This window comes from Trichosporon asahii (genome assembly GCF_000293215.1).
Source record: "Trichosporon asahii var. asahii CBS 2479 unplaced genomic scaffold scaffold00009, whole genome shotgun sequence".
Taxonomy (NCBI): Eukaryota; Fungi; Basidiomycota; class Tremellomycetes; order Trichosporonales; family Trichosporonaceae; genus Trichosporon; species Trichosporon asahii.
The window spans coordinates 1,414,911-1,440,122 of NW_014040915.1; the positions used below are offsets into that span (position 1 = coordinate 1,414,911).

General features: G+C 58.7%; 15 protein-coding genes across 15 annotated transcripts; 10 read left to right on the plus strand and 5 right to left on the minus strand.

Moving 5' to 3' along the window:
- Positions 1 to 406: 406 nt before the first annotated feature.
- A1Q1_07291 (uncharacterized protein) lies at positions 407 to 934 on the plus strand (the record flags this gene model as incomplete). Its single annotated transcript, XM_014327527.1, has 1 exon — positions 407 to 934. One exon carries the CDS (start codon positions 407 to 409, stop codon positions 932 to 934), a length of 528 nt encoding a protein of 175 aa, XP_014183002.1.
- Positions 935 to 1,445: 511 nt separating this feature from the next.
- A1Q1_07292 (uncharacterized protein) lies at positions 1,446 to 2,384 on the plus strand (the record flags this gene model as incomplete). Its single annotated transcript, XM_014327528.1, has 1 exon — positions 1,446 to 2,384. One exon carries the CDS (start codon positions 1,446 to 1,448, stop codon positions 2,382 to 2,384), a length of 939 nt encoding a protein of 312 aa, XP_014183003.1.
- A 459-nt stretch (positions 2,385 to 2,843) lies between these two features.
- A1Q1_07293 (uncharacterized protein) lies at positions 2,844 to 3,329 on the plus strand (the record flags this gene model as incomplete). The annotated part of the gene is made up of 1 exon (XM_014327529.1): positions 2,844 to 3,329. One exon carries the CDS (start codon positions 2,844 to 2,846, stop codon positions 3,327 to 3,329), a length of 486 nt encoding a protein of 161 aa, XP_014183004.1.
- Positions 3,330 to 3,623: 294 nt separating this feature from the next.
- A1Q1_07294 (uncharacterized protein) lies at positions 3,624 to 4,562 on the plus strand (the record flags this gene model as incomplete). Its single annotated transcript, XM_014327530.1, has 1 exon — positions 3,624 to 4,562. One exon carries the CDS (start codon positions 3,624 to 3,626, stop codon positions 4,560 to 4,562), a length of 939 nt encoding a protein of 312 aa, XP_014183005.1.
- A 201-nt stretch (positions 4,563 to 4,763) lies between these two features.
- A1Q1_07295 (uncharacterized protein) lies at positions 4,764 to 5,702 on the plus strand (the record flags this gene model as incomplete). Its single annotated transcript, XM_014327531.1, has 1 exon — positions 4,764 to 5,702. The coding sequence occupies one exon, from the start codon at positions 4,764 to 4,766 to the stop codon at positions 5,700 to 5,702; it is 939 nt and encodes a 312-aa protein (XP_014183006.1).
- A 552-nt stretch (positions 5,703 to 6,254) lies between these two features.
- Positions 6,255 to 7,166, plus strand: A1Q1_07296 (uncharacterized protein; the record flags this gene model as incomplete). Its single annotated transcript, XM_014327532.1, has 1 exon — positions 6,255 to 7,166. One exon carries the CDS (start codon positions 6,255 to 6,257, stop codon positions 7,164 to 7,166), a length of 912 nt encoding a protein of 303 aa, XP_014183007.1.
- Positions 7,167 to 7,816: 650 nt separating this feature from the next.
- Positions 7,817 to 8,296, plus strand: A1Q1_07297 (uncharacterized protein; the record flags this gene model as incomplete). Its single annotated transcript, XM_014327533.1, has 1 exon — positions 7,817 to 8,296. One exon carries the CDS (start codon positions 7,817 to 7,819, stop codon positions 8,294 to 8,296), a length of 480 nt encoding a protein of 159 aa, XP_014183008.1.
- Positions 8,297 to 8,459: 163 nt separating this feature from the next.
- A1Q1_07298 (uncharacterized protein) lies at positions 8,460 to 10,694 on the minus strand (the record flags this gene model as incomplete). The annotated part of the gene is made up of 3 exons (XM_014327534.1): positions 8,460 to 9,590; positions 9,629 to 10,512; positions 10,568 to 10,694. The coding sequence occupies 3 exons, from the start codon at positions 10,692 to 10,694 to the stop codon at positions 8,460 to 8,462; spliced, it is 2,142 nt and encodes a 713-aa protein (XP_014183009.1).
- Positions 10,695 to 10,901: 207 nt separating this feature from the next.
- On the plus strand, positions 10,902 to 11,959 carry A1Q1_07299 (vacuolar ATP synthase subunit d; the record flags this gene model as incomplete). The annotated part of the gene is made up of 4 exons (XM_014327535.1): positions 10,902 to 10,933; positions 11,071 to 11,396; positions 11,490 to 11,572; positions 11,630 to 11,959. The coding sequence occupies 4 exons, from the start codon at positions 10,902 to 10,904 to the stop codon at positions 11,957 to 11,959; spliced, it is 771 nt and encodes a 256-aa protein (XP_014183010.1).
- A 207-nt stretch (positions 11,960 to 12,166) lies between these two features.
- A1Q1_07300 (uncharacterized protein) lies at positions 12,167 to 13,966 on the minus strand (the record flags this gene model as incomplete). The annotated part of the gene is made up of 4 exons (XM_014327536.1): positions 12,167 to 13,264; positions 13,363 to 13,539; positions 13,597 to 13,761; positions 13,883 to 13,966. The coding sequence occupies 4 exons, from the start codon at positions 13,964 to 13,966 to the stop codon at positions 12,167 to 12,169; spliced, it is 1,524 nt and encodes a 507-aa protein (XP_014183011.1).
- A 345-nt stretch (positions 13,967 to 14,311) lies between these two features.
- A1Q1_07301 (uncharacterized protein) lies at positions 14,312 to 14,887 on the plus strand (the record flags this gene model as incomplete). Its single annotated transcript, XM_014327537.1, has 1 exon — positions 14,312 to 14,887. One exon carries the CDS (start codon positions 14,312 to 14,314, stop codon positions 14,885 to 14,887), a length of 576 nt encoding a protein of 191 aa, XP_014183012.1.
- Positions 14,888 to 15,608: 721 nt separating this feature from the next.
- Positions 15,609 to 17,142, plus strand: A1Q1_07302 (uncharacterized protein; the record flags this gene model as incomplete). Its single annotated transcript, XM_014327538.1, has 2 exons — positions 15,609 to 15,701; positions 15,754 to 17,142. The coding sequence occupies 2 exons, from the start codon at positions 15,609 to 15,611 to the stop codon at positions 17,140 to 17,142; spliced, it is 1,482 nt and encodes a 493-aa protein (XP_014183013.1).
- Positions 17,143 to 17,330: 188 nt separating this feature from the next.
- On the minus strand, positions 17,331 to 19,377 carry A1Q1_07303 (uncharacterized protein; the record flags this gene model as incomplete). The annotated part of the gene is made up of 7 exons (XM_014327539.1): positions 17,331 to 17,567; positions 17,677 to 18,192; positions 18,284 to 18,347; positions 18,394 to 18,483; positions 18,530 to 18,642; positions 18,798 to 18,988; positions 19,125 to 19,377. 7 exons carry the CDS (start codon positions 19,375 to 19,377, stop codon positions 17,331 to 17,333), a joined length of 1,464 nt encoding a protein of 487 aa, XP_014183014.1.
- A 487-nt stretch (positions 19,378 to 19,864) lies between these two features.
- On the minus strand, positions 19,865 to 21,745 carry A1Q1_07304 (uncharacterized protein; the record flags this gene model as incomplete). The annotated part of the gene is made up of 1 exon (XM_014327540.1): positions 19,865 to 21,745. The coding sequence occupies one exon, from the start codon at positions 21,743 to 21,745 to the stop codon at positions 19,865 to 19,867; it is 1,881 nt and encodes a 626-aa protein (XP_014183015.1).
- Positions 21,746 to 22,520: 775 nt separating this feature from the next.
- Positions 22,521 to 22,943, minus strand: A1Q1_07305 (uncharacterized protein; the record flags this gene model as incomplete). Its single annotated transcript, XM_014327541.1, has 1 exon — positions 22,521 to 22,943. The coding sequence occupies one exon, from the start codon at positions 22,941 to 22,943 to the stop codon at positions 22,521 to 22,523; it is 423 nt and encodes a 140-aa protein (XP_014183016.1).
- Between the last annotated feature and the right edge of the window lie 2,269 nt (positions 22,944 to 25,212).

The following is a 25,212-nucleotide window of genomic DNA, read 5'->3' on the forward strand; positions in this document are numbered from 1 at the left end:
GGTGATTGGAGGTGGTTGAGCCCTGCAGCGGAGAAAGACCCGGCGCATGAGCACTCCTTCACCGGCGCTCGTGCATTGCGTCGTTACGACCATTCGCGACCCGAGACCATCGGTCCCCCACCGATGACCGCATCTTCTGGGGCGCCGAGGATGCCAAGCCTTCCACTATCAGATAAAGAGGACTTGTGCCTGTTGAGACGATGAACCTACTTCGACTGCCAGCGAAGTTGACCGCTACTTGGCGGATTTAGGGGGGTGTTGATTGGGTTTCGGGTGGCATTGTCCCCATTCAACGCATCGTGCGTAACTCTCTTTCGGCCGATAAGGTGGGCAACCCACGGTGAACACAGAACAGCCGGGTGCTCAAGAACGATGACGCACAGTATATAAAGCAAGGGGTGGCGCAATGCAAAGGACATCAAGCCACAAGAACAGTCATGCGCCTCCGGATTACCCTTGCACTCGCTCTCGCACTCCCAGCTCTGGGTGCCCCTCCCGCCGTTCCGGCGAATGGCTCGACGAAGCCAGGGAGTTTCATGACACCTGCGTGGAGGAACAGCTCTACTCCCAGCCCGACATCTCTGACTGGGGCAAGGGCGAGGCCAAACCGATCATGTACGGCGACGGGGCGAGAGGTGCTCTGGATCGATGCCAGATGATGATGCTCAACGACGCAAACCGACTTGCCCAGGCTCAGTTTCCGGGCACGAACGTCTTCACCATCCGTACCGACCTGGGGATCGGATGGTATGTCGCCGAGCTCGTAGCGCAAGAGTCTCTCTCTTCTGTTCGCTGGCCGTCCGGATACTACGACTACCACACTGTTGTGTTCAGGGGAGAGGGGCATCTGTACCTGGTTGGAAGGGAGGGTGAACACGAGCGTAGGTGGAGGGGAAACGCCCAGAGGAACGGTGACACGGTTGACTTCTGGTAGTCGCAGGAAGGCGGGGAAGATGACGCCGAATTTCCGTAATTTTGAAAGTTTCCATGAAATAGTGCCAACAGCTGCTCATATGCGCAGAGAAGCCCCTGATCTACGCACGCAGAATCGAACGCCGAACGTCAATTACATGGTCGCGATGAACTTGCGCATCTGCCCTTGCTGCTGAGGCGAGGGGGCCGCCTTGAGGGCTGATGGCAGGGATCAGCGTCGACTGCCTTCAGACGCAGCTCACGTTCAGTCAGCGCCCCACATGTGCTGAGCCCGGAGCAGAAGGGGCGAGGGAACGTTCCATGGGGAGACCAAGTTGCGATGCCTTGTGACGAACAATGACGGCGCGGCAATGTGTGCTTCCACAGTGCGAAGGTGCAACACCACTCGCCTCATCATTGCACCTGCTCCCGCTGAAGATGGACTGAAGGACACGTCTTGCTACCCAACACTTCGTCTGTTCATACTCCACTTCACCCATCGTACTATCGCCTACCAGCTATTTGCGCTGACTATGGTCTCAACGTTCAACATCTACGACTACCCCCACATCTTCGCCCTTGTCGGGAAGTACTGCGACAACGAAACTCGCTTCAAGCTGCGTTTCCTCTGCAAGGCCGCCAGATACGAGATCAACCGGAACAATGACTGTCACCTGCTGGTCACCGTCGTAGTGAATAAGTTGGTCCTGTATTCCTACAAACCCGACCCCGATACGAGATACCTGATGCCCCCCATGAAGCACCGCCTCACAAGGTACTTAGACAAGTGCTTGGCTTCACCTACTCCGAAAATCCGGGCCGCCTTTGGGTATCCTAGGTTGATCAAGGTCCCCTGTGAGACGCTCGAGTTCCTGTACGCGAGTTACGGTAAACTTGACTACCACAGAAAGCTCGGCAAGAAGGGCTCCAAGGTCAAGACTGTCGCTCTTATGCCGCCTCCCCTGCTTGAGCCCATCCGCGAGGACTGCATTCTGGAGTTGAGTCACTTCGCCCCCGACGAAAACTGCTGCCAGCTACACAATTCCCTCCTGCTGCCTCACGTCCACGAACTACGCTTCCAATACTGGCGCGAGGACCGCGGCGGTTGCACATGTGCCTCCGTCGAGCTCGTTCACCGCGCCACTATTCTGCGCCTCTCGATGAATGAGACGACCTACTTCTGCGGTGTTGTCGCCGCCGCGTTTGGACCGACCGTTGAGGAGCTGAGGCTCGTTGTCATGACGGCCGAGTCAGCCACGGCTTACCTCAAGACCATCAAGAGCAAGCCTCGTCACACTAATCTCAAAGTCTGGGTCACGTGCTTCGAGAACCTGTGCTCTGGAGGCGTGAAGCGCTTCAGAAATGAATGGACCAACATGCTCGACGTCCCTGTTGCGTTGAGGGTCCAGGAGGGAGGCTGTTCAGAAGCGGACGGATGGGCGAGGCCGTTCCTCATCACTGAAGACTGGTAGAGTACGCTATGCAAGAGGGGGATGCGGTAGCAAAGCACTGCCAGAGCGCTCCATCCCTAGCTGGACACAGCACTCCCCAGAGAAGGCGGTGGACATCGGACTAACGCAGATTGAAGCGTGGATGGCAGCCTATCTCCTATGGGCCGTTATCTCGGGCAAACGCCAATCAGACGTCACCAGTCGGCGTTTCAAGTTTCGAATCTTGGCAGGGTTTTGACGCTTTTTGACACGAAGGCTGTCCTGCAGTCGTTAAGTGCAGACGCAGGCGGTGCGCCGCTATGCATGTACCACACTGCTTGGTAGGAGACCAAACGCTTCCTGCATCGCCGGCACAGCCAAAGATCAGACTAGCCTGTTATGTGAGCTGCATGGTGCCGGCGCCGTAGGGCATCCTCGCCAGCGGAATATGGTATAAAAGAGGACATGCTGATCTAGACGAACAGCCCATCGACGTTCAACATGCTCCTCTCTGCGGTCTATCTTCTCTCATTCATCCTTCCTGCCCTCGCAGCACCCATGAAGATGTCCTCCGAACTGGACAAGCGCCAAGATGGCAAGCCTGACTGGCTCCAGCAGGCCGAGGCTGCACACTGGGACTGTGTCGGTACAGGCAAGCGGGTTGACACCATCGGCCAGATGAACACATGCCTGCAGGGTCTCGTCAGCGATGCCGTCGACAATGCCAAAGCGGCCTACCCGGGAAACAACGTCTTCGCTATTCGTACCGACAAGGGCATGACATGGGAAGTCGACCGGCTTACTACGAGAGCCTCGTTCCAGTCGAAGCAATGGAACAGCGAAGAGCCTGTAGACTACCACGTCATCGTCTTCAAGGGTGCTGGAACTCTCAATCTCAATGGCGTCAATTTCTACCATGAGCGGAACTGGTCCGCTCCATACGCAGAGAGGGACGGCAAGGTGGTCTTCGATGACAGGGGCGATTAGACCGCCTACTCCATTACAGCGGTTCTTTCCATTGATACTCTAGATGCAGAACGTGTACAACAAGAGAGCGTTTCTCAGCGTCGGTTCCTGCCATCCCTTCCGTGAATTCATGTCAGTACTGACGCATACCCCTTGAAACTTCGGCCTCAACACTCAGCATGGCTCGAGGCCCGGACCCAACCCTCCACTGGGCCCCGCATTGTGGACGCCCGTGCCTGTCGAAACCAGCACCGTTGACGCGTCATGCCGTACGAACTTTCGATTTCCGACTCTAGCGACTCAAACTCAACCGCCATGGCAGCTCTCGACTATGCCAGTTTCCCGCACATCTTCGCCGACGTGATCAAGCACTGCGACCTTCCGACGCAGAATCGGCTCCGCCTGCTGTCTTCTTCGGCCAAGAATGTCGTTGACCGCCAACACTGTCGTTACCTCCTCGTCATCCACGAGCGAAATCGCCTACAGCTCTTCGGGCTGTACAGCCGGGAAGAGATTGCGATCTCGCCCTTCTTCAAACTGCCCTTTCTACAGAAGTGGAAGGGTATGCTTCCAGTCTCGGCAGAGAAGGAGAGCGAGGAGATCAAGGCGCTGGAGTTTGCGATGCGGAATACGCGCTTTGTCGGCCTCCACGCCCCTCACGTCGAGGCCCTCAGCTTGGACCACGGCACAAGTTCCAGCGAAGCGAGCAACGCGAGCGGCAGCGACCGCAGCAGCAACGAGGGAAGCGATGAAGAGGCCACCGATGATCCCGTGACTCTCGACCCACCGCCTTCCCTCCAGCTCTTGCATCGCGACACCTGCATCAAGCTGACACATGCCGTCTCGGCTCTCCCCGACAACCAGCTCCGGCACTCGATCCGTCTTCCCCCTGTCAACGAGCTGCAGGTCGACGTCTTCAACCACCTGGGCAGGACCTGTGCCTGCGACCCGCGGTATCGCGTCGTGCACTCTGCGAGCAAGCTGCAAATCGCCGGCATCATGAACACGTCGTCGTTCTGCAGTTTCCCTGTCACCGTGCTGACGCCCGAGGTCCGTGAACTCGACATTGTCGTCGACGACCTGGCTGGCGCAGGAGCATACATTGATGTGATTCGCGGTCGACCGATCAACCCTAGGCTAAAGGTCACCGTGTACTGCGCTGCCAGCGGAAGCTTCTACCCGGACTGGCCAGACTACCAGAGCCGGTGGGGGGACGATCTCGGCGTTCCGGTGGATATTCGGTTCGACAACTAGGCGTCTCTTTAGGTTCCCATGGCAGAATGCGTGCGAACGGCCGAGATCACGGTCCGCGTCATATGAATGAGCCCTGCGCCTTGAGGAATCGCTGCGCCTGCTCCCGCTCGGTGGACGATGGCGGCGATGGTGGACACTGAAATGGCACACTCACATTTTCTTGACTCTCCTCTTCACTCCCACCTACCTCGGCATTTCACCATGACTGTCAGCATTGACTACTTCGGGTCCCCTCATATCTTCGGCCTTGTGATCACACACTGTGACTTCGACACCCAGAACACTCTACGCTTGCTCTCCTCCGACGCCAAAGCGGCTGTTGACCGGGTCCAGTGTCGCCACTTATCCGCTTACTTTATCGAGGGGCGCTGGTCATTGATCCGAAGTTGGTGGGATCTTCCCGACGGCGATTGTCGTGGAGCTTCAGCGCCTCCTCTCCTGACGTCATGGAACGGCATACTACCGACATCTGCGTCGCTCGACAAAGCACTCGCTTTTGCACTGGACAACACGTGCTACATCCGCATCGACGACGATAAGATCTTGCAAATGTATCGCGAGGCAAACATGAGAGCGAAAGGCCTGGGCAGTGGTAGAGTGTTTGGCCCACCGCACTTCCTCAAGCGTCTCCAGCCCGACTCCGTCCTGGCATTGTCCCACTCCATGTCGACGGAAACTTCCTCTCCCCGGTTCTTTCCCCATTCTCCACGCGAACCATACTACTCGAAGCCGTTCATTCGTCTGCCTCCGGTCAAGGAAGTACATGTCAAGTACGTGCATGCTCATCTGGAATGCCCCTGCGATCCGCCAAAACGCATACTGCACTCCGCCCAGAAACTTCGAATGTCGGTCACAGAGGACGCAGGTCCGATGGCGTTTTGCGGCTATGTTCGCAACCTGTTCACACCGACTGTGAAGCGGCTCGAACTTCTCGTCAGCCATCTGTCAACCGCAGTGACCCTTCTCGAGCACATAGTTTCGGAGACACGCCACCGTGATCTACACGTGCTCGTTATATGCCGAAACTCCAATGCTCAGGAGGCTCTTGAGCAGTTAGCAGTCGAGTGGACTGAGAGACTGGGCTGTGAGGTCACCGCTCAGTGGTATGAGGGTTCGCGATACGAAGGGAGTTGGTTCTGAGGGCATCTTGCAGTGAGGAGTGCTAACCAGTTCATATCCTATAGATCCTTCTATCCGATAACCCTTCAGTCATGATCATTGTGATTAAGCTGTCGGGGTCCATTGTCGAGTGGGCAGCCAGCACCTATCGGAGGCGAGCTGCCGCCCTTCATGCCGTGTACGTTGTTCCCTTTGACTAGACCGTATGTATCCTTGTCGTCGTTGTTCTTGTTCAGCTGATATCGAGTAGTGTTGGTTGGTCGAGTTTCGTTCGATCCGGTCATTGGTCGATAGTTGTTCGGAGTGCTCAACGATCCCAGCGACGAGCGCTCAATCCTCGGATCTCCACCGTAGCAGTTTGCCTCATCGGGCACGTGACCTCTTCGTCCACCGTCCCGATTAGATACCCCACAACGGCCCCACCCGCAGGCCGTGCGGTTGCCGCCGGCGCACGTCCCTCAGCTACTGAGGAGCCACCGTCGCGCCAAAGTTTACGCTCTGGAACCAAACATCCCACCTTGATCTTGCACTCACCTGCTATCAGTCTTCTGCCACCTCGTCACTTCGGCAACCATGGTGACCTCAATCGACTACGCCGCCTTCCCGCACATCTTCATGCAAGTGTTGCGCCACTGCGACCTAGCTACCCAGAAGACGTTGCGCCTGCTTTCTTCTTCTGCGAAGGCAGACATCGACCGGGACCATTGTCACTCCCTGTACATCTCCGTGAAAGGTCGTAAGCTGAGTCTACTCTCATTGCTTGTGGGGACGGACCGAGTCATCATCATCCCGCCGCTGCTCACACTGTGGGATGGGCAGATCTTGACTCAATTCCCGCAAAATGAACGCGTTGTCTTTGCGCTGAACAATGCGCGCAGCCTGCTCACGCGGGACAACGAGCTGGTCAGGCTGTACAGGGTGGAGAATGTGGAAAGCTCCGACGACACAGGAGGGACTGAACCCCTCGTCTCCAACCTATTGAACATGCATCTACGGCCAGACTGTACCGTCTCGCTCTTTCACGACCCCGTCTTTGCGGAGCCAAACTGTACCGTCTCGCTCTCGCACGACCCCGCCTCTGCAGACCGAAACTCTTACTCAGAGCGCCGAATCCAGCTCCCGCCCGTGGCTGCCGTGAATGTCCAGGCTTCCCGCTCTTCACTGCCATGCCCCTGTGAACCAACACAGACTACACATGTAATGCACTCTGCTCGGCAAGTCCGACTCACTGCTGCCGGACAGAATGCCTCATTGTGCGGTTTTATTCTCAACATGGTGACGCCTACCGTGGAGGACCTCACCCTCGTCGTCGACCATCCCGACAACGCCGCCTCGTTTTTCGAAGCCACCAAGCACAAACCTCGCAATCCTAACCTCAAGGTGACGGTCAGGTGCAGGCCAGTGGTGCCTCAGCCGATCATGGTGAAGTGCAGCGAGGAATGGACGGGGATGTTTCACTGTGTGGTGCACGTCCAACACCAGTAGACGGCGGCAGCTTGAGGGGAACGAGACACTCCGCTAGCAATGCAGTCTTCTCAATCTCTCGATGCAGCACTCGAGCAGCAAAGAAAACTGCGCCCTCAGTGTGAACGCTGCGCCTGCTTCCGCACAACGGGAGGTCATCCTCGTCCATGTCTTAAGGTGCCTTCACACTGTTCAAAACCCCCACTCATCTTCTCCCCCTTTCCACGCAAGCAGCCATGGTGGCGACACTCGACTACGATGCTTTTCCTCACATCTTCACGACCGTGGTGGAGTATTGTGATCGCAAGACTTTAAACGGCCTTAGGCTCCTTTCCGCAGCGACCAGGCAGGACGTCGACCGCCGCGACTGTCGCCACCTGCGCAGTATATGCCCTCGCAACAGCAACGAGAAGCCCATCTGGGCACTGACTAGAAACAGTGGCTCCCCATTCCTTGCGAAGTGTAACGAGGAGCTTAGAACCAACAGAGTTGTCACGAAAGACCAGGCGTTCGCCGTGAAGAATGCACGCTCCCTGACCATCTTGGTGGGTCACTTGGACTAGATGTGCTTGGAAACCATCACCGGACAGAAAGGAGAGACTGGAACAGACGCCAAAGCTCGTCATTTACTTCAATACATGCGCCCCGACTGTCGCCTAAGCCTGATCCACATGTTCTTCGACCCCGACAGAGACCCGCCCACAGTCAGCCCGCTGTCCCGCACCATCAGCCTGCCTGCAATCTATGAGCTGACGATCGAATATACCGACTACTTTCCCGAGTGCGCGTGCAGCCCCGAGACACAACTGGAACACACTTCCCCGCGACTGAAGCTGGTGGAGATCGAGCACCGTGACAGGTTTTGCCCTTTGGCTGTCACAGCATTCACTCCGACCGTTGAAAAGCTCACTCTGGTGGTCACAAATCACCGCTGTGTATCCGCATATATCGAAGACATCAAACACTTGAGACTTCACCCCAATCTGTCCGTGACTGTGAGGTATTATGATACAACCGCCATTAACGACAAGGGTAGCCTTCACCGGAAGCTTGAGAGCGTCCAGGCTCACCAAGCCGTGTGGAGTGAAGCGCTTGGTGTGCCCGTTGAGGTGGAAGCGAGACGAGCCCCATCAACAGGAATGTGGGGTTGAGCCTCACGGTGCCGTGCACTGCAGTTCTGGGCGCCTTTCCCAGGAGAGTTAGACTGGTCATGATGAAGAATAGAGGTAGAGACATGCAACATCTGCCCGGAGTGAAATGGCAGCTCCCCAACTTTGCATCAGTGTTTGCAAATGGTACATCAGATCTACTCCTCTACCACTTCACCTCGTGGACGAGAACCACCTTTGTGCTCTCGCCCTGCCACCCTCGATCCCCGCTAGCAGTGACGAGGAAGTTGCCAGTAGGGTCGAGGTTCATGGCCGAGATGATACCACCATGATGTCCCGCAATGATGCGGAACGGCACGCCCTTGCGCTTCGTCTCCTGCTGCTCGTCAAAGTACTCGAGCGTGTTCCAAAGACGGATGTTGTCGTTGGACGCGGAGGCGACGTGCTTTCCGTCCGGGAACGCGACGAGACACGAGATCGGACCCGACTCGGCAGGCGTCTTCAGTGTCTTGATCAGTGACGGCGCACTCGGCGACGCTCGCCGCACGTCCCAGATGTCGATCGTGCCGTTTCTCCGGCCCGCGAGGACCTGCTCGCCCTGCCAGACTGCGGACATGCACCATGGTGGTGCCTTCGAGCCGCCCAACCGTCCCACAAGCGATGGTGAGCGGCGGTCGATCAGCGTGATCTGGCCGTCCATGCTCGATGTCAGAAGGATATCTGGTGACATCGAGTGATACGTTGCCGGGGAGAGTGATGGTGTCGCCTTCGTGTTCGTCGTCGTTGTCGCAGCCGCGCGAGCCGAGGCAGCGGAGAACAACCCAGGGGCCGATGGCGTCGAAGGCTGGTTTTGCGACGGCTGCCCAGGCAGTGCAGGGCCAGTCTGGGAAGATTGCGATGGCGGAGCTGGTGTTGGCGTTGACAATGTCGGCAGCGCGGGTGACGCCGCGGGCTTTGCGCCCGGCAGCGCTAACCCGAGTCCCGGGGCCGGATCCATAGTCACGTCTTCCTCACCCTCAGCATCGTCATCGAACAGGGGATCGTACGACGCATTCGACTTGTTGTCGTCACCGTCCGCGGCTGCTGGCTCAGCTGGTGGCTCGGCCGGTTTGTCACTGGCGTCCTTCATCTCCACATCCCCATCACCGCCGTTCGCTCCATTAGCAGTGCCGTTGGTGCCATTCGCCTCGCGGTCCTTCTTGAAGAAGTCCTCGCCAACGTTGACAGATATCGGAGCCGGAGCTGCGACAACTGGCGGGCGCACAGAGACAGCGGAGATCTGCGCACCATGCCCGGGATACGTCCGTGTCGTCTGTCCAGTGTTGAGGTCCCATTCCTGAAGTCAGTTCTGTGGCCAACGCCGTGAAAACTCACCCTCACGACACCGTCCCAACTTCCGGACAGCAAGCTGGTGTCGTCCACGAGCTGCAGGCAAGACACAACGTTATTGTGTCCTCTGAGACTCGTGATTTGTGTCCCCGGGCTATGCCGCAGGGAGTACAGATTGATGTCACCGGACTGCGTACCGGCTGCGCTCCATAATCCGTCCGGATCGCAGGCTAACGAGAAGACGGGCTCCTGTTTCTTCGATCCCGTTATGCCCGCGGCCGCTCCGCCGTTTCCTGTTGCTGTTCCAGAGCCGGAGGCGTTAACTTGCGCTTCTGGCACCTCAACAGCCCACCATCCCCGTCCAACGCCGGCCTTGTTCACACCTTCTCCTAGTCCAACGACACCACGCTGCTGGGCCGTCATAATCTGCGCGCCATTTACAGACGGCCAGAAATCGTAGGCGCGAACATAGCCGTCCTGACTTCCCGTCAATAGATAGGACAGACAGGCCGTAGACGCGATGCAATGTACCGGACTCGGAATCGGGATACCGACGATGGCCTCGATGCTAATACCTTGCCGTGTCGCTTGCGGCACGAAAAGTGATCGCCGAGCGAGCTGAGGGGCAATGATGTCGACCGATGTCGTTGTGTTTTTCTCGGCTTCTGGCGGAGCATCGGCTGAGGGCGGCGCGGAACCGGGGGGTAGTGAGGGTGTCGGGAGTGTTGGTGTCGGCACGGCGGGTAAGGAGCTGGTGGGCACGGCGACAGAGCCGCCTACGCTGGCATCGGTCGCGGCGACATCGTCGTCGTCCTCCCCGTCGCCGTCCTCCTCGTCATCATCGTCGTCGTCATCATCTTCCTCATCGTCGTCGTCGTCATCGTCCTCTCCGTCTCCATCGTCATCGTCGCCGTCGAGGTCTTCTGGATCTCCGAAAACGTCAAAGCTGATGTCAGCTCATACTTCGCTATATGAAAGCTGGACCTACCCCTCTCCGGTCGTCGCGTCGCGAAACGCCTACTCTGTCAGCTTTAACATCGCTCGCGAAGCTTACATCGTCATCCTCCTCGTCCTCTTCAAAGTCGTGCTCCTCTTCGTCGTCGCTACGCATGCTTGCTATGCTCTGGTGGGTTGATGCAAGCTGAAGCGATTTGTTGTGACAATAATGAACTGGGAGCGGATCCAAAATCACCGAACCGCTCGAAGCGGTACGGCACCGCAGTGTAACAGCGGTGACGATCGGCTACGGCCCTAGATTCCGTGTCGTCACCACCACCTTCACCATCCCCGACCCGACCACCACGACAAGCAACCAACCATGTCTGGAACGGGACCCCGCGAGGCCATCTTGTGAGTGTGCATACGATGGTGCGACGGGCCGCGCTTCGGGAGTCTCTTCGCCGCTCGGCCAGGGAGCTTGTTTGCAGCTGGCCGCCGCCGGGGTGGTCGTCGAAGCTGGGTTTTTCTGATCGCAAGCTGACCACCAGCCCGACGCGTATGAACCTGACGCTCACGAAGGGCCGTCTTAAGGGTGCGCAGACGGGACACTCGCTGCTCGCCAAGAAGCGCGACGCGCTCATGACCCGTTTCCGTTCCATTCTCAAGAAGGTCGACGAGGCCAAGTTGTCGATGGGCCGTGTGCTCCAGCTGGCTTCCTTCTCCCTTGCCGAGGTCACGTACACTGCCGGAGATATCGGCTACCAGGTGCAGGAGAGTGTGCGCAAGGCGACGTACACTGTTCAGGCTCGCCAGGAGAACGTTTCGGGTGTCGTTCTGCCTGCGTTCGAAGGAGTGCGATCAAAGGATGGCGGCGGTGAGTACCTTCCTCCATCTTCCTTCCGCTCTTGATACGGTCTGGGCGATTAGAACCGTAGTTTCTCGGATGATGGGCCAAACTGACTCTCAGACTTCAACCTGACCGGTCTCTCGCGTGGTGGACAGCAGATCCAGCGCTCCCGAGACACTTACGTCAAGGCTGTCGGAACGCTTGTTGAGCTGGCCTCGCTGCAGGTATGCTGCTAGTGAACCTTCTGTAGCTAATCACAGACTGCATTCACTATTCTTGACGAGGTCATCCGTGCGACGAACCGCCGTGTGAACGCGATCGAGCACGTCGTCATCCCGCGACTGGACAACACGATCAAGTACATCAACTCGGAGCTGGACGAGATGGACCGTGAGGAGTTCTTCCGTCTGAAGAAGGTGCAGGGCAAGAAGAAGCGTGACGCCGAAAAGGCGAACGCGGAGCGTCTCAAGAATCTCCAGGCGCTCGAGGAGCAGGGCCACGAGGTGTCCAAGGACGAGGGCATGGGCGGCGGCGCCGAGGGCGGCGGCGACATGCTTCACCAGGACAAGGACGAGGACGTCATCTTCTAATCTTCTCTCCCCGTAGTAAACTAGCACTTAACCTGGCCCGCACGTTCGGGCTTTGTATCATGATGCGCGATGCAGCGAGCATGTAGACTTTGAATAAAAGATGGAAAATGCCATGAACATGTTCTATGGATGCAAATAAATGTAGTAACTACCCTCGATCGTCCTTCCCACCTCTCTCCGCCACCTCACCTCCCGACAACACACCTACTATGAGGTCGGTGCTCCTCCCGGCAGGTCCCTCAGCATCATGACGATGAGGTCCGTCCTCGTCTCTGCCAAAGACAGCATCTGGAGTGCGTTGTTGAGCTCGTCATAGTCCTGCCTGTCCTTGGCGGAGAGGTACTCAACGACCTGCTCCGGGGTGTAATCGTCGCGCTCCAGCTTCTCCAGGAGAACCGAGCGCTTCTCAAGCTCGTGCTGTCTCCGCTGCATGACGTTGGCCGCCGTCTTGTACACGCCAGAGAGAAGGAACCCGTACGCCTTCCTCAGGTCGATGGACCAGAGATGGAAGTCATTGCCGGGGAACATGTTGCGTCCCTTGGCCGCCGTCTTGGGCACCTCCTGGATATCGATGAGGGAGAGCTTCTGGAGCTCGGAGAGAATGTGCCTCGCCTCGCGGAGGGGAATCATGGCGCAGTCGCGCACCATTGTCTCGGAGGCGAATTTGGCCTCGGCGATGACGGCGAGAACACGAGCGGCCTTCTCGTCGATACGCTCGCGCACGAGCTCGGTGAGGAGGGAGTGCTTCAGGGCCGTGCAGATCGCCTCGAGCTCAACGAAGAAGGTTGGTGACGTTCCGTCGCTATGCGTCAGGAAACGGCCGCCACCGCCGCCCGAAGCCAGGTCGTCACCACTCATGACCGCGAGGTACTGCCGCGTGATCTCGGGAATGTTCTTCGAACCGGTGCCGACCATACCGGCCATAAGAAGCTTGTACGCGTGCTGGGGAATGCGGTCCACGATCTGCGTCACGTTGACGGCGACGCTGGTTCGGAGCTCGCGCGGGTCGGACTGGCTGTCGATGCTGGCCGCCAGGGCGGCACGCATCACCTCACCCGCAGCAGCGTTCCAACGGTCCGTGGCCGCCTGGATGATCATCTCGTTTCGGATCAGCACGTTGTACTTGTCGTAGTTCGCGCGGAGCGGCACGCCGTCGACCACATCCCAGTTCTCTCCCTTGCTCTTGCCCTTCAGAGCCGACGAGGACGACTTCTTTGGCACCTTGAGCTCCTTCAGGGCGCGAGACGGATTCCGGAAGTCCATACGCTCGTCCGTAATCTCGTCGATCGCCGCCTTCTTCAGCTCCTGAAGCACAGCTGGCGTGTGCAGCTTCGTACCCGCTGATGCCGACTTCTCCACCCATTTCGTCTGCTGTTAGCTACGAACGACATCTTGCAGCTTACGCGATACCGCCGGTCAATCTGGTCCGAGCGGAGCATGGTGAGCTCAGCACACGTAGGCTCAAGGAATCCTCGTCGCAGCATGAGCGTGACGACACGCCTCAGCGACGACGCCGACATGTCGTACTCGGCGAGAACGTCCTGAATCTCCTCCATCGTGAGCTTGCCGTACAAGAAGATCTGGCGGACGATAGAAAGCCCCTGTATGTCAGCTCAACACCTATCACCAGAACTTACCTCTTCTCCGAACTCCTTCTCCGTCAGCGCCAACATGCGCCCCCAGCGCAGACGCATGAGACACTCGATGATGTCAAACTCGTACATCTCCTCCTCTGGCGGATTACGGCGCGAGCCACCGGTGGAGCCGACGAGGTGGTGCTGGAGCAGGATGATGAGCGACGCCTGCGTGGTCGAGAGCGGCAGCGCTGCAAGCCTCGACACCGTCAGCGCACTGCAGCGCCCGCGGTTCAGGAGTGTCGAAGCGACGCGCTGAAAGTTAGCAGGGCACGGAGAGTTAACTTACGCCGACAACGTCACCGAATGCCTGCCGCACGACGTGCTCGCATAGCCGCACGGCCTCCTTGCCGTTCGTGTTGACGGCGTCCATGGCGAGAGCTGCGCTCGTGTAGCGTGGGGCGGGTGGATGGAAATGCAATCGACTCGCGCACCAAGTAGTTGAGGCACAAATACAGGCAACCTTCAAAAGTCTCGCAGGTCACGTGCAGAGGGGGCATCATACCCACGTTGTTGTAATAGGGTTTTGTTTCCGCTAATCGATCGGTCAAATCGGTTTATCACCCAGAGCCTCTTCGCAGGATCGCAGGGTGGACGAGAGCGCGAGGGTGGAGGTACATGAGCAAGCGGTCAAGAAGAGGGCGGGGAAGACGCGGTAAGTTGCGCGAAAAGCAGTCACCAATATTCAGAACTGTCAAGTCACCCACAACCACACAACATGAGGCTCTGGTCGCTTCATCCCTGCCTTCTCGACCCGAAGGGCCTAACAGCGGCCTGGCGTGAGGCACTCCTCGCCCAGGCCGTCCTCGCAGGCCGTACGAAGGGGTATCGCAAGCACCCGCAACTGGTCCGCTTCGTCGGCCAGGTCGACCCGCAAGCCGCTATCGCTGCATTCCTCACAGCAATTTGGGAGGAGGCTTCCTCAAGAGGATACAACTACGACAAGACGCTCATTGAGCACCCCCAGCCCATGATCGGCACCATCTCTGTCAACCGCGGCCAAGTACTGCTTGAGCTCGAGCACCTTCGATCGAAGCTCTGGAAGCGACACCCAGAGTCGCACAAGAAGCTCCCTCCACGCGCTCAAGAGGGAGAGGTACAGGAGTGTCCGATACACCCGCTGTTCTACGTGGTCGAGGGCCCTGTTGAGGATTGGGAGAGGAACGAGACGAAGCCGAAGAAGCCGGCTGCCAAGCGGAAGCGCAAGGCGGTCGAGGCTGATGTCGATATGGACGCGAAAGCGGAAGTCCACCCCTCCGGCCGAGTGCTCCGCCCTCGCAAGACTGTAAAGTAGACAACGCTCGCTTCCATTACCCCAACCACTACGCCAAGGTATGGCCGTCAACCCCACAGCACGCCGCCCGCGCCGAGTCTGCAGGAGACCGCCGAGAGTCGCTGATAGTTTCGACAATTGTGGGCCAGGATGTGTCCTCCGAACCGCACCGATGCCCCTTGAACTGTTGGAGAGCTCCGACTCGCCCTTGAGTGGTTGCCACTCACGCAACGACGTCATAGTTGCAGCAAACGCCACTGAGCTCTCTGCGTCCCTCCGTTCGCCAATACGGAGCTCTTCTGTAGTCACACCTTGCTATGTATCGATACCTGCCGTCTCTTCTTACCGCGTCTCACCGTTCAGGACCCTCGCGTACGCGTTGCAACCGTTCACATCGCAATCTTAGAACCTTCCTCGCCCAGTCGCCGCCTAAACGCCACTCCACCTCAAGGGTATCGCACGTGATTACCGTCGTCAAGCGCAGTAATGGAAAACAGGTCCCGCTAATGACATGGGATGACATGACGCGCTAATTGGATTCCCAGGAATTACCCCTTGCATCGGATGGCTGGGACGGATTGGTGGAGGTACATGACGCCTGGCGCTGGCTTGCTGCTTTTGTTGACTGAGCCGCCTGATGTGTGCGACGATCACATCCATCTTCTCTTGAACTCCCATCCACAATCTTCCTTGTGCATGTCCCGACACTCGACTTAGAGACACCAAATCAGATCACAGTAGCATGTCCGCCCCCTCGCCGTCGCACCCGAGCGACCTTCAGCAGCAGAAGACCACCAGCGGGATCGTAACCGATCCAACGACTTTGGAGCGAGTCGTACCCGCCAGCCGGAGGAAGGATGGATCGTGAGCTGACAGGCTGAGCGAAGCTGACGGACAGTGTCCGTAAGGAGGTCAAGATCCGCGCTGGCTATGTGCCGCAGGAAGACATGCAGGGCTTCCGCGGTCGTCGAGTGAGGGAGCGCGCTGCGGCAGCTGGCGTTGTGCCCGGTTCAACTCCTGGCGGCAGGAGCCTGGAGCAGATGACGGCCGCTGCTGCTACTCCTCCCATCACCTCTCCTTCTCCGCCCTCCACCTCAGCTCCTACTGCCTCCCCTCCGGCTGGTCCGGCAGGTGCCGCGGAGGGAAGCAGGAGCGGCACAACGTCCCCGCGCCGAGTTCCCACTCCGAGACGATCACCCCAGCGAACCCCGTCCCCCAGCAAGCGCAGCAGTCCCTCCAAGTCTTCCAACGACTGGTTTGGCAAATCCCGACACACGCATTGGGACTCGGAGTCCGAGGACGACGAGGAGACGATGCGCGCCTTCGAGGCGCTCAAGATCACTGGCGTCTCCCGTTCCCCGTCTCGATCTCCGTCACGGTCTCCCGAACGATCGTCAGAACCGTCCGGTATGCGTTCCGCCGGTGCATGGGACAGGGCGCCTCCGCCACCGGCTCGCGGGCGCGGGGGACCGCCGCGAGGTATGTGGGACCGGGGTGGGTTCCGCGGCCACGGCGGACGGGAAGACTTTGGGCATGGAGGAAGGGGAGGCTTTGACAGCCCTCGAGGAGGCTTCGCTGGCCGAGGACGAGGATATCCGTACGGCGGCATCCGGCAGACGACGCCGTCAAGAGCAGACGGGGAGTGGAAGCACGACATGGCTCCCGTCTCGCCGCCTAGGAGGCGGGAGCGTGGCCGAGGAAGGGGCAGGGGTGGATTCCCCTCTGACCGGCGCGAGTCGCACTCCACGCCCTCTCAACCTGCGCAGTCCCCCCAGTCGCCCACAGCTTCGAAGGACAAGGACGACGGCAAGAGCGAGAAGGGCGACAAGGAAGAGCTAAAGGAGGGAGAGGGCAAGCGCCGCGCTCGACGGAGGGGCAGCAGGGGAAGTCGAGGAAGTAGGAACTCCTCGCAGCACAGCGTACCCGGTCTTGCTGCACTCTCCACCCCGTCTAGCGCCGGCACGCCGTCCAAGCCGACCCCCACTACGCCAAAGTCGGCTCCTCACCCGCCTCTCCCCTCTCAGCCGCCTCTTCCCACCCAGAACCAGACTCCTTCCAAACCGACCTCGACGCCGGCCAAGCCGGCCGTTGCCCCCGCCACGCCAGCCAACGGTCAAGCGAATGGAGCGAACGGACAAGTCAACGGAAGCACGCCCGAGAGACCGCGGAGAATCAGACCCGGCGGTGCTCTGGCTGACGTGAGGAGCATCCTCATGGCGAATGCGGCGACGCCGCCTCGGACTGGTCCCGGAGCGAACACTGCTGCGAAGAAATAGACCATTGTGAACGGTGGTGGTTGAGTTTCTTGAAACATCTGTTATGCTTGTACACTGTACCATCCCTAGATGTATCCTGCTACACAATTGCATGCGTCTGCTGAATCAAGATCTAATCTGCTACTATCCTCTACTCCCCTCTGTGTGTCTCTCCTCCACGCACCGCATCTGCAGGGATTGCGGGGGGCTCAGCGGAGCTTCTCCGACGCCGGCGCCGGGCTTCCAAACGGACTGCCCTGCCGTCCCTTGAAGTCCAGCACGCCGCGGCGCATGACGGCGTCCCAGTTCTCGTCCCACGTGCACCACTCGGCCTCGACGCCGGAAGGGATGTACCGGCGCTGCGGGGTCGAGGCGCCGGTCTGCTGGCGGAAGAATTGGCTCAGCTTGTCCAGTTTCGGCGCGGAGGGGAAGCCGGAGAGCGTGTCCTGGGTGTCAGCTCGGCCTGAACATCAACATAGCTGTGACGACCCCGTCCCTCCTCAACTCAAGCAGAGGGGAGACGGTGAGATGGACTAGTTGCTTAAGGCTACTCACGATAAGCTGATCTCCCAACTCGTCGCCCGTGTTGAAGATTCGCCCGTTCGAGCCGTCCTTGACGAGCTCGTCGATGCAGGCGAAATCGCGCGCGAGCACCGGGACGTCGCATCCAAACATATCGACGACCTTCATGGGAAGGTCGCGCCCCGAGCTCGACTGGTGCATGCTGATACCCAGATCCGCACAGCCGAGGACGACGGGGTAGTCCTTCGCGCTGACGAAGAGGCAGCGCACAGCGACATCGGGCCACTGGCCGGACTTTTCTCGCTTCGCGACCTCGGCCTCGAAGGGCGCGCGGCCGGCGCCTTTTCCGGTGATAATGACTAGGAGGCGGGGGAGGGACGGATCCCGCGCCTTTGCGGCTTGGTACTTGTCCAGAGCCTGGAGGAGGAGGGAGAAGTCCTCGTCTGCCGTCCAAGAGGTTGAGGAGACGATGAAGGCCGGTCGGTCGGGGCGCAGCTCCGGACAGCCGTCCACCATGTGCGTTAAGGCCGTCTTTCGGATGTCCTTGGACTGCAGCCAGAGGGGCATTGGGGGGCGAATGTCGGATGTAACTCGTCGGAACAGCTGGATATTAGCTATTTCAGGCCCCAACAAAGCTCACGTTCAATCGGGAGATGACCTCGGTCCGCCCAAAGTTGGGAGGTGGCCGGTCGTGGAACACGACACTCTCGCCCCTGTCCGTCAGTTAAGAAAACTGGCACGCGAACTCACTGGAGATCCCAGGCATTCGTCAGGTAGTCTCGCAGCGCTTTCGTCACGAAGAGGTGAGCGTAGGCCTCTCGTCCATAGGTGCGCTCAAGCCTGAGTGTCAGTGAGCGGCTAAGCAAGACGCAGCGGTAGCACGCACCACTTCGCGAGACGGGTCAAGGGGCTCTGCTCGCCAACGCGCATTGCCAGGATAGAGTAGCCCGTGTTGTGCCAATCGATGATGAGCTTGCATCCCGTCGCCCACGTCAGGAGCTGTGCGATCATGAGTGTTGGGATTGACGGCGGGTTCTGCAGTTAGCTCTATCCGGTATGGTCCCCAGCTTATCAAGGCACTGTCCACGGACTGCCTAGAGCCGGACGATGGTGCACGGCTCATGGGCCCGTGGTTCGACTTCGTTTCAACTCACTTGGACCATGAGAACCTGCGTGTTACATGGCACGACGAAGACGGTGAGCCAGAGGACGCTGAAGATCTGGTAGATGACGCGAATCGGGGCGCGGAAGATCCACGGCAGCTTCAGAAGCGGTTTTGGCGGGTTCGCGACGTGCAGGAGATGGACGCGGGGCGTCTCGAGGAGGGAGGGGATGGGCGGTGTGTCTTGTTGTCAGCTTCATGTCACCGTGGGGGCCAGCTGCTAGCTTGGGGCTACTAGTGGGGAGGTTCCGTTCTGAAGTCCGGCTCCGCTCCGATAGTTCCTGAGCTCATCGCTGTCATCTTGGGCAGCGGTACTCACCTCCGTATCCGACGACGAATGTGTCCCAGCCTGACCGGGCGAAGCTCTCAGCGTGGTACATCATGCGCGGACTACGCCCGATATCGCCGAGAACGAGGATAGTGACTGTGCGGTGTCGGTTGGGTTTGGTCTTCACTCTGCTAGCGAAGGCGGCCGCGAAGAGAAGCGGGGGCGCTGCGAGGGCGACGGCGGCGCCGCCGATGACCCACCACAGCGGAACATCGTGGCCGTGGAGGTTGAGGTGCAGCGGCATATAACTTTGTGAAAGGAGTGTGCGGGGTCGGAAGTGAGTCTAGTGGTGAGAAGGGAGATCGGAAGAGGGGAAGGCGGGGGTGCCGTGGACAAAGTGAGAAACTCAGGTCGGCTTCGGGGGGGGGGTATGACGCCGTGACGCGTAGGCCGTGTGCGTTCCGGGCGCCTAAACGTCGCCGTGCCGGCTGAACCGAGCTTGATCGCTCGATCCATCCGGATTCCGGTCGTTTTGCCTCCGCTCTCTGCACTTTTCCGCTCTGCATCCCCAGTCTCCCAGCCTCCCGCAATCCGCAGATAACATGGAACACGAAACGTGATCAGGGGTCAGGGGTATCAGTATCGCACCTGGTACCACAATTTCTTTCGCGACAAAATCTGTCCACATCCAGATGGCAATCACAGAGCACTTCCTTGCATTGCACACGCAGTCCAGCTGCCTACGAGCCTTCGAGCACTCTATTCACATTTCTACTCCTGGGTCCGCCGCATTAAAGATCAAGTGACCCGTTCTCGCGACCCCATCCCACGAAATCCTGATAGGTTGACGCATCGAGCGACAGGTCTACGAGCAGCGGCTCGGGACCATCCGCACGAGGCTGCCAGAACTGCATGAAGTTGAACAAGGTGGTTGCATCAAACCTCACGTGCAAGTCCTCGCTGTTCGACTCTCCTCCTTCCTCGAACGGTACAACGAACGGAAGGTGGGGGTTGGGTTGGAGAGGGCTCGAAGTTTCAGTGGGTGGTTCTGCCTCCTGACGGCCGCGCACGGAGGATGTCGCTTGCTTAGTATTTTCCTGCACAACACCATAATAAGAACGGGGCGACACAGAAGAGTAAACGGTAGGACGATGTTTGAGAGAGCCAGTGATCGGGTACGGCTTTGGTCGGACGCTTGAGCTGGATGACGCCTTCTTCAAGGCAGAAGTTTTCTTGGAAAGGGTGTTGCTGTTACTGGGCTTGCGACGCAGCTGTGTCTCCACCTTTGACACGAGCGTCTCCTCAGAACTTCCGTCGCTGTCGGGCTCGCTTTGAGTCATCGGACAGGCGAACGACACACGCTTCGGCGAGGGCTTACGTTCTGATGTCTGCTGTGGCTGACGCCGTGTGACTGGGGACAGGGTTGCAGCGCCGTGGGGCGAAGAATCGGGCTTGAGTGAAGGCAACTCCGTAGCAGAGCGCGACAAGTTCGCTTGGTAGTGTTCTCCTTTACTACCGGCCGTGACTGGGGCAATGGGTGAGCTGTAAGGGCCGTAGTAGAAAGGATATGGCGGTGGCTGCATCGAGCTCGGGTGGGCTGGCGGTGGAGGGGGTGGACCGCAAATCCAGGTAGCACTATGAGGGTTGCGCCAAGGTGGAGGTGGCCGATGCGATTCAGTTGAGGGCTGCACAGCAAGCGGACGTGGGACGCTGCGGCTCTTGATCGCCGCGATCTCAGTCACAATGCGGTTCAGAGAGCTCTGCTGAGCCGCCAGCTGGAGACGGATGAACTCGAGCTCGTGACGTAGACCAGCGCATTCGGAGCACCTCTTCTCAGGCTCCGACTCCGGAGCCTTGAAGCTTCCGTGGTAGACGTCCTTTGTCTCAGAGCTATCGACAAAGGAAGGCAGTGACGACGGGGAAAGGCCCGGATGCGGCGGTGAGACATAAGGAGGGGCGTTGGGAAGCGAGCCATACGATGGAGGGAATGCAGCTACGCCCTGCGCATGCTGTGTGGGGAAGCGTCCCTCCGAATACCCGCGCTGGAGCAACGGTGCCGACCAGGGAGTCATGAAAAACCCTGCCGCTGGAAGGGACTCGTGAGGCCGCAAACGCTGCACATTCGATGCGGAGGGAGAGGAGTCGACATGTAAGCCGTTAGTGTCGCTGCTGTTGAGTGCTGGATCGGTCTTCTGCTGGAGTTTAGGCGTGGGCCTAAGGTTGGTCACCGATGTCCTGCTAGTGAAAAAGTCCTCGCTCAACGGCTTGTACCGGGGAGTGGGCGAGCTCTTGACGTCGGGAGTGTTGGGAATGGTGCAGTAGGTGGATGTCTCACGTTGCCACCTGGCCATCCAGTCGTCATGCTCCGATGCTCCGTAGGGTGACGATTTGCCACCCGTTGGCGACTCCTCAAGCGGCATAACTTCACTCGCGAGACTGTCGGACATTGCCTTGCTCTCCAAGCTAAGGGTACGCAGGCGCTCCAGCGTCTCCGTCATGCTGTTGCTGTTCTTGTTTGTCGAGTGGCCAAGTGATGGAAAGACCTGGCCGGCAACCCGTTGAGGGCGCGCGTTATGACCAGTCGGCCAGCGATGATCTGGACTGTCAGCTGGGTTGGAGGAAGTTGCTAGCTTACCTGGGCTTTTCGAGGGACTGTTCTCAGGGGAGGACATACTAGCTAGTGAAGAGTAACAGAACGTCTGGATGAGAACGCGACAGCGATGTTTGTGTTGTGAGAGCGAGCGTGGCCCTCCACGATCAGCGGCACGAAGGTGACACACTGTTGCGCCCCGGGGCTGTTAGCCACATGGCCTCCTCTCGGCCCGTGCACCGTGTCGACAGTCTGCAGTTAGTGCTGAATGATAAGTCAGGCAGCTCTGTGAGTCCAAGGATGCAGTATGCAGTAGATGGCATAGGTGTGCTATAATCGAACACCCCACTGCATTGCTGAGCTGTGAACGACCTGTTGACTGTGCGTACAGTCGACGGCGACCCCCTGAATGTGGAGTAGGCGTTGAAATGGTATCTACTGTGCTGCGCATCTTCAAAGCCCTTGATTCTCGGCTGCTCGTAGTCAGTCTTTGCTAGAGTCATTCGGTAGCCAAGCCGCTACCCAAGTTAGTGAAAGTCAGCCACACCCCTGCAAGGTGCTCGCAACACAACAGCCGCCACTACTCACTGCCTAAAACTTCACCTACCAGCCACTCCGGCAGACCTCAGGCCAAGATTTAACGAAATTCATGCACACTTGAATGGCGGGAAGTGCAATCCCGGTGCGCGCCAGCATCGGTTAGAACGAAGTGTATTGCAGCATCACCTGTTGCCGTTTGAGGTTCGATGAAGCGGATAGGACGCGCGTCACGTCTCTACACTCGTTGGCAGACGTGGGGACCGTGTAACGATGCTTGCGTTGAAACCCAGTCAACGGCTTCAGGTCCCCAAGAGCTGTCACCAGATCATCGAGCGCACGCTTCGTATCCGTGGTACCGGCGTTTTAGGTCGGTCGCAAACCGTTACGGACGCTGCCGAGTTTGGTGCCGCACGGGCCATTCGGACCGATGTTGACGCTGGGTGGGCAGTACCTTCGGTTTGCTTTGTCCTCTTTGGTTGCCGAGCAGTCAACTCAGCCTCCTGTTTGGCTATGATGGCATCGATCTGGGCACAGAGGGAGTCGCATTGCGTCTTCAGGTCGTCGTCCAATGCCTTGAGGATGGCCATGAGCCTCGCCCTCTCCTCCTCCTTCGAATGCTTCGAGCGGTATTGCTTCTGGCTTGGCGGAGGCACGATCGGAGTGAAGATGAGGGACGGCGGAAGTCGTCGCGAGCGCCGTCTGAACGGCGAACCGGATCGCGGCGTAACAGTGTCGGGCATGTGTACGTTGTTACTCAGTGTCTGGATATGAGGTGAACGAACGAGTGAGCCCGTCAGGTAAGATGAGCTGCCGTTGTTATCTGCAAGGACGCCACCCGTCAGCAATAGCCGGCACGGACGGACCGAGGGAGCTTCCGCCCGCGAGGTACACTCGTCCCGTGGACGGTGTTACCAGAACAGCTAGCTGCCGCCCTGACGACGCGGTGCTCGCGCGACGACAGCTCTACGAGAGCGTTACTGCCGCCTCGCGCAATTGACCGACCGATACCTCAGATACAGAGGTAGCCACTGCTGGAATGTGATGAATGGTCCATGCGTATAGGTCGACGCCACATGAAGTCGCCTAGGGATCCATGTATCGCAGCACTATGAGCGAGGCAAGATCGGTTTGTGGTTAGATCGTCGCCTTCGACTCAGCCGCTCGGTCTGAAAGCATAATAACGGGAACAGATGCAGGTAGGAATTGAAGTCGACGCTGGAGATTACACAGATTCAGTCTAGCCCAGGTTTGATAGGAGGCGCCGAGGTTGAGAAGGACGGCTGAATGGAGCTGGCGGGTTGGGCGTCAGTAACAGCAGTACATCACTCAACGGTCATGAATGCGATAAGATGGTGAGGCGGAAGTCCGCTATCGCAGTGAGACCAGCTAGCTGGGAGGACGGTCGTTGGGAGTTTGGAGCGGAGATCGTGAAGTCGCAGTCAATCGGCTGGACATGAAGATGGAAGTTGCGGATTGTAAGTCGTCCACCCTGTTACGTCAGGGCAGGGGTGATCGACTGCGGCCACGAGCCACCGTAGCGGGGCCTATCCGGATCCGTACCTGAGACTTGCCAGCAGTCCACCGTACAGCCTGCGCCGGCGGCCAGCGCTAGGGCAGTGCGACACCAACGTATCCGTCATCCTGTGGCCTTGGCTCCGTCCTCTTCACATTACTCTCCGCTCCGTCTTCCAATCCACCACAGCACCTTCTCCCACAACCGTCCGTCAACATGGGCGGCCCCACCACCTTGTCGCCCGATGACAAGGCCAAGGTCAAGAAGGCCATTCCCACATCGTCTCATACTAACAAAATCATCACCGCCGCCGTCGCCCGTGTCTGGTATGCCAAGCCCGACTCATCAACGTGAGCTATCCTACTGTCGCCGCCGAAGCTAATGCCCAGGTGGAAGTATACCGGAGTGACAGGAGCACTTGTCTTCTGCGTGGACAAGGCGAAGGGAGGCTTATTCTTCCGTGTCGTGGACTTGAGCGTGAGTGGGGCTCATGAGACAACGACGGGCTCGGCTCCCACTGAACTTCGCCCGCACTCAAGAGGCAACTAACAGTCACAGTCGAACCAAGGTGTCATCTGGGAGCACGAGCTGCCTAACGAGATAGAGTACAACCAGGACAAGCCCTTCTTCCACTCATGGCAAGGTGACGTGAGTACCGCCTTGTTGATTCATGATTCTCGTGGCGCCAAGCTTACGTCCAGGACGCCCAGATCGCTTTCGTGTTCACCTCGGAAGCGGAAGCGCATGACTTCTATAAGAAAGTAGCCAACCGCAGCAAGTATGCCAGTGAGTGTCAACCCATGGAGGCCGTGCTGACGTACAGTTAAGGTGAAGAAGGAGAAGGAGACCAAGGATGGCAAGGAGGAGAAGGTGTCTCTAGGAAAGCGTATCATGGGCAAGTTCGACAAGTCCTTAATCTCTGGGCCGGTGAGTTATTTCCTACTGTATTATAGCAACAACTGACGCGGACAGAAAGAAGGCTCCTTCAAACATGTCGCTCACATGGGTTACGATTCCGAGAAGGGCTTCAGTTCATCCGGGGTCGACCCAAGCTGGCAAGTGCTTCTTGAGCAGCTCAGCATGCGTGGATTTAGTGAGAAGGACATCGAGAATAACAAGGATTTCATTCACGAATTCGTCAAGGAGCAGGGTGGCATCGAGAAGGTGAGTTGCCGCGAACGACTGCCACGACTGACACCAGGCGATCGAAATCCAGAAGGCTGCTCCCATACCCGCGCAGGAGAACAAGCGTCCTCCCCCTCCCCCACCGACGACGCGGAGGAAGCCTGCCCCTGCAGCACCACCGTCTCGTGCCCGCGCAGACTCGAAGCCGACACCACCGAGCGCCCCGCCTCCGCCGCCACCCCCGTCTGCGCCTCCGGCTCGTCAGGCTCCGGCGACGCCGACACCCCCGAGCCACGCACCCCCCGCTCCTCCTCCAGCTCCCCCCGCACCGCCTCCTCCCTCACGAACTGCTCCTCCACAGTCGGCCAGCG